At 38.9% G+C, this 12,933-nt stretch overlaps 5 protein-coding genes across 14 annotated transcripts; 4 read left to right on the top strand and 1 right to left on the bottom strand.

Moving 5' to 3' along the window:
- Positions 1–1,636, bottom strand: LOC104791137 (signal recognition particle 9 kDa protein). The gene is made up of 4 exons (XM_010516952.3): positions 1,430–1,636; positions 1,157–1,225; positions 448–541; positions 1–226 (listed from the first exon to the last, which is right to left on the bottom strand). Exons 1-4 carry the CDS (start codon positions 1,499–1,501, stop codon positions 150–152), a joined length of 312 nt encoding a protein of 103 aa, XP_010515254.1. The 5' UTR covers positions 1,502–1,636; the 3' UTR covers positions 1–149.
- Positions 1,637–1,734: 98 nt separating this feature from the next.
- Positions 1,735–4,199, top strand: LOC104791136 (small ribosomal subunit protein uS9m). Its single transcript, XM_010516951.3, has 4 exons — positions 1,735–2,488; positions 2,964–3,404; positions 3,569–3,649; positions 3,841–4,199. The coding sequence occupies exons 1-4, from the start codon at positions 1,813–1,815 to the stop codon at positions 3,930–3,932; spliced, it is 1,290 nt and encodes a 429-aa protein (XP_010515253.1). The 5' UTR covers positions 1,735–1,812; the 3' UTR covers positions 3,933–4,199.
- A 277-nt stretch (positions 4,200–4,476) lies between these two features.
- Positions 4,477–6,070, top strand: LOC104791135 (UPF0496 protein At3g49070). Its single transcript, XM_010516950.2, has 2 exons — positions 4,477–4,715; positions 4,797–6,070. The coding sequence occupies exons 1-2, from the start codon at positions 4,667–4,669 to the stop codon at positions 5,876–5,878; spliced, it is 1,131 nt and encodes a 376-aa protein (XP_010515252.1). The 5' UTR covers positions 4,477–4,666; the 3' UTR covers positions 5,879–6,070.
- LOC104791132 (U-box domain-containing protein 32) lies at positions 6,070–10,714 on the top strand. 9 transcript variants are annotated; one of them, XM_087453115.1, is made up of 11 exons: positions 6,070–6,262; positions 6,362–6,630; positions 6,822–6,943; positions 7,182–7,293; positions 7,382–7,486; positions 7,687–7,832; positions 7,938–8,101; positions 8,346–8,492; positions 8,847–9,374; positions 9,467–10,189; positions 10,272–10,714. In XM_087453115.1, the coding sequence occupies exons 4-11, from the start codon at positions 7,262–7,264 to the stop codon at positions 10,452–10,454; spliced, it is 2,028 nt and encodes a 675-aa protein (XP_087309241.1). In that variant the 5' UTR covers positions 6,070–6,262; positions 6,362–6,630; positions 6,822–6,943; positions 7,182–7,261; the 3' UTR covers positions 10,455–10,714. The 9 variants fall into 9 exon arrangements, with proteins under 9 accessions (XP_087309241.1, XP_010515248.1, XP_087309239.1 ...); XM_087453116.1 differs by having other exon boundaries at positions 6,074–6,258; XM_010516945.3 differs by having other exon boundaries at positions 6,074–6,258; positions 7,172–7,293.
- A 115-nt stretch (positions 10,715–10,829) lies between these two features.
- On the top strand, positions 10,830–12,722 carry LOC104791134 (uncharacterized protein At3g49055-like). Of its 2 annotated transcripts, none has more exons than XM_087453118.1 (5): positions 10,830–11,609; positions 11,708–11,784; positions 11,888–11,951; positions 12,079–12,195; positions 12,294–12,722. In XM_087453118.1, exons 1-5 carry the CDS (start codon positions 10,830–10,832, stop codon positions 12,615–12,617), a joined length of 1,362 nt encoding a protein of 453 aa, XP_087309244.1. In that variant the 3' UTR covers positions 12,618–12,722. The 2 variants fall into 2 exon arrangements, with proteins under 2 accessions (XP_087309244.1, XP_010515249.1); XM_010516947.2 differs by having other exon boundaries at positions 11,888–11,999.
- Positions 12,723–12,933: the final 211 nt, after the last annotated feature.

Below are 12,933 nucleotides of genomic sequence, written 5' to 3'. Positions count from 1 at the left end.
TTGAAGAGAACCACACATGATATGACTACAAGATTAGCATTTTGGATCAAAGTTGTATTTTCCATATAACAACCTCCAACTTTAAAATATCCAACAAAATGGATCAAAATCTTGAAAACAAAGAAAAACAAAAAACAGATTCATCAGAATTATTGCTTCCTTCCTCTTCCTTTCTTCACAGGTTGTGTCTCCATTTGCTCTTTCCCGGTGACTTCAGAAAGATCAACTGCATTATACACCAACAAACCCGATAAGAGTCAGTGAGGATTCGAACCACATATGCACCATAAAACAAAGGAGATCTCCTCTCTTTTTTTTTTGTGTGCATAGGAGATCTCCTCTCAAGCAAGCATTTGGAGATGATATGCATAATTCAACTGTGAAGTTCATTCTCTCTTTTACGTTTTGGTAGGAAAAAAATGAAGATCACAAAAAAAGAAGGTTTACCGTCAGGTCCTCTAGCCATCAGGGTGAAGAATATGTTATTCAGTTTCTCCATCTTCTTTGCTTCTTGTGCTTGGTCTGTCTTGAACTTGAGACACTAAGTTCAAAAAAAAAGTAGAAATTTAAAATATATCATATACTTCACATGAAAAGAATGCACAGGATGGATGAAACAAGTAGCCTAACTAACAAGGGGAGAGCTATTTAACCACAGAAGTTGATGCAATGATTTACGCCAAAATCCGCATAGCTCTCAACGAGTTCTAAAGTACCAAACTTTGGCTAACAAACACAAAACATGTTTGCTAACAAACACAAAACATGTTTCAACATCCACTGCTAAAAAACAATTGCTCTAAAAGAGTTAACTAGGTCTGCTCATCTAACTAACCCATCGCTGCCACGCAATTCATTCAAGACGTAAGTAAAATAAGAAATATAAGCCTATTAGCAATCACATTCACCAAAACAAAGTAACCACATAATTACAACAAAAGTACAGTCAACACCAACATGAAAAAAGATAAGTCTAGACATCATCATCATCATGGAACCAAGATTCTCCAAAACAAGATTCATACAATCAAAACACGAATCAGATTATCAACTTCAATAGTAATTATTGAATTCCATAATTGAGGGAAGTATCTACTATATAAGATAAAAACTCCAAGAAGCAGTGATCCACAGAGAACAGGGCACATTCAATTACCTCTTTGTTATCAGTAACCTTGAGTACCAACTTGCCATCACAGTGTCTATACTTCATCACATACCGAGTCTGCACCACAATCCAAATCCATAAGAGAACAAAATTATGTATTTGTAATCGAAAACATATAGATTGCGACCAACACGAGGATATTCAAAATCAAGCACAGAGGTTTATCCAAATTTCCCAGTTAAAAAAACGAGATCCAAATCAACCGTAATGAATGAAATCGAGAAGCATTACGCAAAAAAAAAACAAAGAAGATTAACCTACAGATTCGGGATCAGCTCTAAAAAGCTGAACAGATCGATCCACGAATTCGTCCCACGTATCGATGTAAACCATCTCGATTCAGCTAAATTGGCGAATTGAGTTTATGCGATTCGATTATCTCCGGGAGAGAGACTCGACGGAGAAGAAGAAGCGCAGATAGAGAGAAGCAAAGCAAAGCAAAAAGACGGCTTCTTCTTATTTGTGTCAAAATCAAAAATTAAAGTGATTAATCAACCCGGAATAAACCGAAATAACCGGACCGGTTTGTTACTGTTTAAGAATTAAGATTTGTGAGTAAAAACCCTAACCGTTCTTCTTGCGAAACTCCCAAATCTGTGAATCTCTCTCTCTCTCTCTCTCTCAGTGTTCGTGTTTCACACATCATGCTCTCTCGTTTCCTTAGACCTTCGAATCTACGTCTTGTAACCCTAGTTTCATCCAAATCAAATTCTCAGATCTTCTCATCGTTTATTCGTCCGCTTTCGACTAACAGTAGCGGCGGCGGTGGCGGAGGAAATGGTGATGGGAATGGGCGTAATCGGAATGATGCTCCGTGGAGTTTTACTGGTGTAAACGACGACAAGTCCGGTCCTTTCTCTTCCGATGATTCTTGGGGCTCTTCTGGAGTTGCAGGATCCGGTGGAGAAGGGAAATGGCCGGAGGAGCCGAAGAGATGGAATATAAAAGAGGAAGATGATAAGGTTGTGTTTGATACTGGTGGAGAAGTAAGTCCAGGGATTGAAACTGGACGCGAGAGGAGGGGTAATGGCTTGGAGGAGAGTAAGCGATGGGATATGAAGGAGGAGGGAGATGATAAAGGCGTGTTTGGTGCTGGAAACGAGGTGGTGAGTGGATTTGGGGCGAGCGGAGATGTGAAGTCTAATGAATGGGAAGGTTCTAAGCCGTGGAATTTGAAGGAGGAGGAGGAAGGTGTTGTGTTTGACACTGGTGGTGAGGTGCCGTTTAACTTTGAAAACAGCTTGGAATTTGCGGAGGAAGAGCGTGTGAAGAAGGAGTTGATTGAGAAAGAGGAGAAGGAGCTTCTTGAGGTTATCAAGGGTGAGGATTCTTGGGAATTTTTGAGGTTTTTGGATTTAATAATGCAATGCACCACTACTTTGGATATTTGACTAGATTTGGAATTAGGGAACGAGTGAGTAGCTAATAATGATGGCAAATTTGATCACATGACTTGCATTGTTAAGGTTAGATTTGGATGGGAGGGTCCTTCAAGTACCAAGGTTATGTAATCTATCTATTGATAGGCATGTTTGCTTTTTGAACGATATGCTTGTTTTTGGAGTAAGCTCAGAGGTTTAAGAGATATGAGTATTTGGGTAGAAAGAGTTGTGTCTTAAGTAGGTAGTTTGATACTTGCTTTCGTTAATGCGTGGTTTCTATTATTAGTTTGCTATGAACAGTAGTCAGTTCAACGAATTGAAAAATTCAGTATAATAGTTTATTTTGTTGCTAGTAAGATACCAAAGGGAGTGTAAGTTTTGCAGTTTTACTGATTTGGAACATGCTATTGTAGGTCCTGATCGAGCATTTGGAGACCTTATTGCTAAGTCGGGTATAACAGATGAAATGCTAGATAGTTTAATAGCCTTGAAGGATTTCCAAGGAGTCAAAGGATTGCCTCCTCTGACTGAGATTGAAAACCTGCGCCGTGAGAAAAGTTCGAAGAAGTCCTCAAGAGCTGATATAGAACTCCAGATGCAAGAGGACATTGCCAAAGCACGGATAAGACAGGTTGACGAAACAGGTAGAGCCTATGGAACCGGAAGAAGAAAATGTAGCATTGCTCGTGTTTGGATTCAACCTGGGGAAGGAAAATTTCATGTAAACGAAAAAGAATTTGATGCCTATTTCCCTATGCTTGATCATCGTGCTGCTCTTCTACGCCCACTTGCTGAAACCAAAACCTTGGGTCGTTGGGATGTTAAGTGCACTGTTAAAGGTGGTGGTACCACAGGTAAAAAATCCCTCCACAATCATCTTGTTTCTACTATTAGTCACTCAGAGTTCGAATCTCTGTTTACACACTAGCAAGTGTACGCTAGAGGATTTGGTCATAAGTTAACAGAGTAGTCTGTTCTAACCGTTGTTACTCTGTGTACTCACATGTTTGGTTTAAAGGTCAAGTCGGAGCTATTCAGTTGGGTATCAGCAGGGCATTGCAAAACTGGGAACCAGATATGCGAACACCGCTTCGAGCTGGTAACCAAGATACTACTATACACAGCTTAGCTTTATGAAAATTGTGTAGTCCTCTTGATGATTTTTTTAGCATAGATGCAATATACTGTTGTCCAAAATGTTTTCATTTGATAGTCAGTCTCTGTGTATTCATGTCTGTTGGATTGAATGGTTTTGATCTCAGAGCTTTTTATATCTTCGATATGTTTCAGCTGGTTTTTTGACAAGAGACTCACGAGTTGTGGAAAGGAAGAAACCTGGAAAAGCCAAGGCAAGAAAGAGCTTCCAATGGGTCAAACGTTAAAATGCGTACAATATCTTCTCTTTTTTGTCTCTGTCATTTTCATTGGTTCATCTACTTACACCGGGTTTAGAAGAATCACCGGCAAATAACTTAGTTATCTTCTTGTACCACCAACACATTCTTGGAAACTTGAGTTTCTTTGGTTTGTGAGTCGGACACATAGTTTTGTATCTTTTGTTCCGACAATATGTCCTGCTTCTTCAAAAGGTGCATTAATGTTTTTTAAAGATAATGTTCAACTCAATATGAATTATGTTACTAAGTAAATCTTGATTCTTTTGTCCAATTCTCATAGACAACCAAATTAGATAAACTCTCTATTCTTATACCATCCCGTTATGGCAAACATGACTTATATAAGTATGTGTAAAGACTTTCCATACAATGGATATATTTTTACATTTTGATGATAACGACGTGTATTCACTTGAACTTGAAGGTTCTATTTTATATTACGTGCAAGCATCCCACTCATTTGATTTCTTCACTCCTACTACAAGTACTTAACAAAATTAACAATTTTCCCAAAAAAATCCTTGGCTATCCTTATTCTAGCAATCGAAGTAACTATTCTAAGTTTCATTAAAATAACATATCACTCGAAGGACTATATAAATAACAAAGTACCTTCTGGTCGTTCTCATTATCTTCTCCCAACAACACCTCGAAACCAAAAAGAATTTGCTTCATTCCTCAAAACCAAAAAAGAATTTGCTTCATTCAAGATCTTGAAGATGGGAATAAAAGTTTCATCAAAGATCAAAAGGATTCTCGCATCTACAGGTAAAAATACTACTGACATTTTTTTTTTTTTTATCATGTACTTTCTTCTAATACATTTTAATTTGTAACTAATTGATATAGCTTCGGCTAGTAGTTCAAGTCCCAAAGAAGAAGATGATGTCGATGTCCGAGAAGAATATGCAAACGCCTTCCGTACAGAATCATACAATCAGTTTTGGACACGAGTCATACATTTAAGCCGTAAAAAATCCACCGTGTCTTCTTCCTCATCATCACCAATCGAATCATCCTCCACAGCAGCTCGTCTCATGTCATATCGCCTCTTCGCACACAATCTCCTAGACCCTGATTCGAATGCCATAACCCGGATACTGGATGTATCCCGGGTTGGACGAACCGCCCGAACTCTTCTCTCTGATTACTTCTTGGAGACCGCAAACGCTTTCTTGCTTTGCACGCTACTACTTAAAAACATCCATCGTCTTCGTTCTAAATACGAGTCTCTAAAACCTAAGTTTCAAACAGAGAATCATAGTTCATTGGCTCTTATAGACCAGTTCACTGAGCTATCAAGATGGTTCGAGCCGTTTATCTCGTCGGGTTCTCGGATCCAGCTAATCAGATGCGGCTGTCTAGACTTGCTAAAACGGTTAGAGTCCAGCCGAGACAAGACACGAGCTAAACTCAAGCTCATCAACGGACTAACTCATAGCTCAGGGCTCCTCGTTCTGGCTCTAACCACTACATTGATAGTAACCATAGCCTCTCACGCCTTCGCTTTGTTTATAGCCGGTCCAACTCTTCTAACCGGTCGATTCAAACCAGCCGGTCTAAGGAACAAGCTAACGAAAACAGCGGCTCGGCTCGACGTGGCTGCGAAAGGTACTTACATATTAAGCCGTGATTTAGACACGATAAGCAGACTAGTAACACGGATAAACGACGAAGTGGACCATGTTCGAGTGATGGCTGAGTTTTGGGTAGGGAGAGGGTCGGGTAGGGTTCGAGGGAGTGAAGAAGTGGGTCGAGAGTTGAAAAGATGTGAAGAAAGCTTTGGTGAAGAACTTGATGAGCTTGAAGAACATATCTACTTGTGTTTCATGACTATCAATCGTGCAAGGAATCTTGTTGTTAGACAGATTTTGGATTCTGATGGTCCACCTAATTGCTCATTCGCTCCCAAATCCAAAACAAAATTGTAGTATTTATTTTTTTTTTTTCCTTGTTGATTTATTAATTATTATTGTTTGTTTTTATACTAAGAAACAAATCCATTACATAGTTTTTTGAATTTTTAGTATATTTGTAAGAAAAATAGCAATGTCTTTTTCATTAATGTGTAACACCCACACACACTTTCCTTTTATATAATAAAAATGATGGAAGTTTTAACATTTGTCAAAAGATGTCCCAAAATTTCCAATTTACATGTGTCGCAAAATTAGGACAATTTGAGTTTTTTTAGACGACCTCTTCTTGGTTTGTGTTAGGAGAGACTCTCTCAGACTAATTCATAAAAAAATTGAAGAAGCAACTCAATTTTTTTTTTCTTTTCTTTCTATCCTCCTCTCTTTGTCCAATTGTAGGTAAATCGGTTGACTCATAAACCGAGTCATCGACTCGTCAGAACCATAAATAAATAAAAAGGATCTCACGAGTTCTACTTTTTTGTTTGTTTTTTTTAGTAAAGTCGCTTTTGCAATATGGAGAAGAATTGAACAAAATGCTTAGAGAGTGAGAGACCCCCCCAAAAAAAAAAAGAGGGGAGAAAAAATTAATATGGGAGAAATCGGTGTAGAAGAACTGGTCTTAGATGTGGATGAGACGATCTTCGTAGCGGTGGCGGAAGATGTGGAGAGGAGCAAAACCACTGTGTTATGGGCGGCGCGTAATTTCTCCGGCAAGAAGATTTGCTTGCTTTACGTTCATCGAACTGCTCGTCCTGCCTCCTGGAGTGAGATCTTCCTCTTCTTCTCTTTCTCACTTTCTAATTTAGTTCTCTCTGGTGAATTGTGAATTATGATATAGATAGATCTGTCTGTTGGATTATAAAACCTTAGATAGAATCGAACCTTTCTATATATTGTAAGTGTGGTTATAATGTTTGATTAGATTAGCCAATGTTAAGACTTGTTTTACCTGCAGCGCACAAGAAACTTGTTGGTGGAAGCTTTAAAAAGCATGATGTCAAGGTGATTGAGCGCGTTGAGAAACCTAAAGTTGATGAGCTTATGAATTCTTATCTCAACCTCTTATCTGAAACTGAGGTATCACTTCTCTCTGCGTAATGTTATTGATTGTGTAGTCTCACACAAGCCATCAGTTAGCTGTTCACTTTCAATATTCATGTGGTTTTTTGGTGGATATGATTGTTCATATAATGATATAACCCGACTTGGAAAAACCTTGTGTCGTCATAACTCATAAGTCTAGAGCTTAGACTCATCAAATTATTAGGCATTCCTCCTAGTCAGAATTGACATAGTTCTTTTTAGATTCAAACAGGTAAACTTTGCATTGCGGGCCAAAATATCGAGGAAGGTATCGTAGACCTAATTGCTCGGCACAAAATTAAGTGGTTAGTTATGGGAGCGGCATCAGATAAGCATTACTCATGGTAAGATATGATTCTATATTTTATCTTATGCTTTTCAATTTTTTTTACCTCTAAAATATAAATAATCAATTTACATTTGAAATGCCAGGAAAATGACGGATCTAAAGTCCAAGAAAGCTATGTTCGTTTGCAAAAAATCTTCTGATGCATGCCATATCTGGTTTCTATGTAAAGGTTACCTTATTTTTACAAGGTAAGTTTCTTTTCCTTTCAAAAGTTGCAGAAAGAGTGAATAAGGTAACTATTTAAGATACATCTATTGAAACTTCGATATGTTGGACTTTGGCTCTGGACCTCAGTTGGTCTACTACCTTCAACCAACTGCTTCTACTATTCGTTTTTGTTTTCTACCTCTATTCATCATTTAGCTAAACGAAACACTCTCAAAAATAGGGCGTCACATGAGGATAGTAATAACAGACAAACAATGCCGCCCTTGGTACAGCTGGATTCAGATACTGAGACGAGGAAATCAGAAAAATTGGAATCCTCTTATATGAGGAGAAGATTACGATATTGGCGTAGCCTCCTTGAACAAGGTAGCAGTTTCCTTGGATTTTGCAAGGTCCCTCTGCATATCATATCTTTTGTTATCAGTCAGGTTTATCTGCCTATGCGTGTAACTTTGTTACAGAATTGTGCAGATGGTGATAAAGACACAGGTCAGTTGGAGAGAGAGAAGGTAGAACCAAGACCACCTCCTCATTTTTCTTCAGGTTCAAGTTCTTCCATCGGAGAGCCGGTTGGTCCAGAGCCGGTTAGCCCAGAATTGGCTGACTCAGATACATTAACTACCTCAAATGTTGAGGTAAGAGTTTGCTTCATCTTTACTTTTCTACTGATGATACTGATTATGCAGTAACGATAAGACAATGATGTTTTAAAAGAAAACGATTTATGAAAAAATGTTTTGAAACGAAACGATTTACGAGTAATTTTGTCTTTGCAATATATTGAAAGCTCTACTTTAAGTGAACATGATGATGTATACTTTTTTCGTATGAGCTAGCATTTTATCCACCTGGTAATCGGGTAATCCTGCGGAATTTCAGGAAAAAGAGCGTGAAGGGGATGTAGCCCGCAAAGTTCATAGGTATGACAAATCCATGCATGATATTGGCCAATCAGAGAGAACGGTCTATGGGGAAGATGGGAACAAATGGAAAGAGGATGCCAGTACCACGGAAGCTTTATGCAAGGTTATATTCCCATCCATTTCTCAGTTATTAAAGATATGCAGATGATTCTCGATCTCCTTGTGTGTTTATATCAGTACGTCTTGTTACCACATGCAAAAAAGCTTTACATGAAGAAATATTTCACTGGGGACTTGTAGATTGCTAATACTGGGTACAGAACATCTTCACTTGATAGATCCATGTAGGATTCATAAGGGCGTTATGTATTTTTCCTTAGGTGGCGTTATATATGTTTATGTCAAGAGTTATGGTTGAATAGTTGATGGCTTGATGCCAGTGTTGCAGATTCTTAAGCTGGCACTTTGTCAAACTTGTTTTCCCGGTTTTAAACTTTATTATCATGTCATTTCACAGGCTAAAGCCTTGGAAGGCTTATGTATTAAGGAGTCGAGCCAAAGAAAGAAATTGGAAGAATTTCTGGAAAAAGAAAAGCATGAAGTAAAAATGGTAATGGAGCAGAACAACGGATTCATGAAAAAACTTCAAATGGTTCAGGGTCAAAATCTTAAGTTAGAGAGTCAGATAAGGAAACTACAAGACTTGGAAAGAGAACATGGTGAGAAATTTGATACGGCTATGGAGCTCTTGAAAAGTTTTAGGCAGAAAAGGGATGAGATTCGAATCGATCATGAGAACGCAGTAAAGGAAGTGAACGCACTGAGAAGACTTATTAAAGGAGATACTGGAGATTCTTCCGGGTCAGAAATGCTCGAGTACTCTTTTCTGGAAATCAATGAGGCTACTAACGAATTTGATCAATCCTGGAAACTTGGAGAAGGCAGATACGGAAGTGTTTACAAAGGGAATCTTCAACATCTTCAAGTTGCTGTGAAGATGTTACCTTCATATGGATCCCTGAATCACTTTGAGTTCGAGCGTCAGGTAAAGGACTTTATGTCTGTATAAAATCAAAACTAATTATATAGATATATGTATACACATCTTACAAATTCTGATTATATTTTGGATTTCAGGTGGAAATTTTAAGCAGGGTAAGGCATCCAAATCTGGTAACGCTGATGGGTGCTTGTCCAGAGTCTCGGTCTCTCATTTACCAATATATTCCTAACGGAAGCCTAGAAGACTGCTTTGCATCTGAGAACAACGTTCCTGCACTTTCATGGGAATCTCGGATCAGGATTGCCTCTGAGATATGCTCTGCCCTCCTATTTCTTCATTCAAACATTCCTTGTATCATTCATGGAAACCTAAAGCCATCTAAGATTCTTTTGGATTCCAATCTCGTCACCAAAATCAACGACTATGGGGTTTCTCAGCTGATTCCGCTTGATGGATTCGACAAAACTGATCCTCACGTAGATCCACATTACTTTGTTTCCAGGGAAATGACTCTGGAATCAGATATATACGCGTTTGGGATCATTCTCCTTCAACTTCTCACCAGAAGACCTGTTTCTGGCATACTGAGAGACGTCAAATGCGCTGTGGAGAACGATAACATCAGTGCAGTTCTGGATAATTCAGCAGGAGACTGGCCAATCGCACGAGGCAAAAAGCTAGCTAATATAGCCATCCGTTGCTGTAAGAAAAACCCAATGAACCGACCAGACTTAGCAGTGGTTCTACGGTTTATAGATCGAATGAAGGCACCAGAAGTTCCTTCATCAGAAACATCATACGCTGACCCAAAAGTTCCACGCAAGCCTCCTTCTCATTACCTCTGTCCCATTTTCCAGGTGAGTATGAAAGAAAGCCGAAACAGAGTTTGATCAGGGTATAAAGACACAAATCTAACTTAATGTTTTGTTGGCATCACAGGAAGTGATGAAAGATCCATTGATAGCAGCAGATGGGTTCACTTACGAAGCAGAAGCGATTAGAGAATGGTTAGCGAACGGGCACGATACGTCACCGATGACAAACCTGAAGATGGAAGATTGCAATCTCATACCTAATCACGCTCTTCATCTAGCTATCCAAGATTGGCAAAACCAATGGTGATTTACTTCTTTGCCTTCTTTCTCAGACGCAAATATTGCTGCAGGCATTAACAACTCCCAATTTTTTTAGATTGTCACTGTGTAAAGTCACCCCCCAAACGTATGGAATATATATAAGCCTTACATATATATATATATGTCGCAGTTATATAATACTAAAGGAAGCTTACTTACTGTAAACATATTTAAAGTTCTTACCAATCTCTCTGTATTAGACGTTGATACACATATTACGACGTCGTTTCTTTTGCCCGCCAAAAAGATAATACAGTATAAAGCGTTTGACTGTTAGGTAGGCAACTCAGAGTCATCAGACATTCTTTGCGTCCTCACCTATGGAGAATTTCACCAAACACCATCATCATCATTATCTCCCATGGATTTCACGGTCAACCGCTCGGATTCTCCTATCTCCGATCAAGAGAACGACCTCAGACAATGGTATCACTCCTCGTTAGACTCTGACTATCTCCGTCTCCGAAGCCAGATATTCGAAGCAAGTTATCGGAAGACTGATTTGATTAGAGCGAACCGTGAGTTGTCTTACGAGAGAGATGCACTTAGGCGAAGAAACCGTGAGCTTGAAGCTGGAATTTATGAGACTGGGATGGTTAGGAAGGAAATGAAGAGAGATCTTGAAGTTTATAGAGAAAGAGTCTGTGAATTGGAAGTAGAGACGAAGGAGAAATCCAGAGTACTTACGAAAACTGCGGAACTCGTAGGATCTGTGGAAGATCGCTTGTCGAAATTGATCCGATGTTTAAACGAAGAGGATGTTCCAGAAGGAGGAAGAGGTGAAAAAATTGAAACAGAGGAATGCAATTCCAAGTCAATTTTGGAGTTAGTCAAGGAGGTTGAAACAAAGTTAGAGACGTTCATGGGAACTATGGAGAAGAAGAAGATGGAGCTAAGTAGAAGTGTGGAGTTTTTGGAAGAGGAGAACAGAGACATCAATGTCTTGTTAAGGGCTGCTTTGTCTGAGAAACAAACTGCAGAGAAGCAATTGAAAGAGATGAATGAGCAGAAGGGATCGGCTTTGCTGCAAATAGCAGGACGAGGGTTGCAGAGGATAGGTTTTGGTTTTGGGTTTGGGGAACCATCACAGGAAAGCTCAGAAACAGGAACCCTTGTGAAGGACGAAGAAGAGAATGGTGTGGTATGTTTATTACTTTACTCATAGTCTTGTGTTTCTTTGTTTTAGCATCAAGAAACCAAACACCGGTTTAACTATAATGAAATCTACGGCAAGAACAGGTTATAGCAATAGAGAAGACAATAAAGAATCTACGGCAAGAGATCTCTCAACTAAAGATATCGTTGGATGATACAAGGTAAGTTTATTTCTTGAACTCAACAGATAGATGCAAGGTGAGTGTTTCTAGAGAAACGTCTGATAAAATAAAGAGAGTTGCAATCTTCTTGTTGTTTCGACAGGTTAGAAGAAGAGCGGTTAAAGAAATTGACAGAGGAACAAACTAAGAAAATAGCAGAGAACACGGTATATATCGACAAGCTGCAAAACCGAGAGAAGTATCTTGCTCAAAACGTAATGTTAGTTGCTGGTCAATAGCTTCTGTCTTCCTCTATATGTTTTCTCATTTTTTTCATGATTTTCTTACTAAAAGGTGGAAGAGCTAGTGAAAGCAATAAGAGAAACTGAATCAGAAGTAAGTAGATGGAGAGAAGCTTGTGAACTAGAAGTTGAAGCAGGGCAGCGTGAAGTCGAAGTACGAGATCACCTCGTAAGTTTCATTCAATATTCCCAAACTAAAAGAAAACCTTATTATTAAATCCAATACAAACAACCATAACTAACAAATGATATAATTGTTACAATCAGATAGAGGTTTTAAAGGCTGAGGTGAAGAAGCTGAGATCAGCATTGGTGATTTCAGATGGAAAACTAAAACTGAAAGAAGATTTGTCCAAAGCTGCAATGGCAGCAGAAGAGGCAGCTGAGAGGTCTCTGCGATTGTCTGAGAGAAGAATAGCTGAGCTTCTCAGCCGCATTGAACATCTCTACCGCCAACTGGACGAAGCAGAGTCTACAGAAGACAGAGGCAGAAGGTTTAGGTATGTTTGGTGTTGGCCGTTGTGGCGTTTTCCCACAGATGCTTCTGCGACCGCTACTGGCGGATCTTCATTGTTAAGATATGATGCGTGATCTTGTAGTGTTTGGACAAGAGTTGTGTAGACTAAATATGACCACAGAACAGAAGCTTAATATTTACTTACTATAAAATCGAAAGGACATAAATCTTTGCGATAACCCCAATTACTAAAACACAAACACTGCAAGAAAAAATATCAAAGACCAAATTTAATGTCTATCCCCCTTATGTTGGTATTGCTGGAAACAAGGGTTGTAGGCTTGTAGCGTGTTTAAGAGGTAAGAAACCAAAATAAGCTTGTGATTTGTCCAATACGGCGGCGTCTAGAAGAACTTTAAACGGTGTCGTTTAAAAATTAGAAAGTCTCCT

Source organism: Camelina sativa, chromosome 6 (assembly GCF_030686135.1).
Source record: "Camelina sativa cultivar CO46 ecotype springtype chromosome 6, ASM3068613v1".
Taxonomy (NCBI): Eukaryota; Viridiplantae; Streptophyta; class Magnoliopsida; order Brassicales; family Brassicaceae; genus Camelina; species Camelina sativa.
The sequence above is the reverse complement of the archived record's forward strand: the minus strand, read 5'-3'. Positions and strand labels throughout refer to the sequence as shown.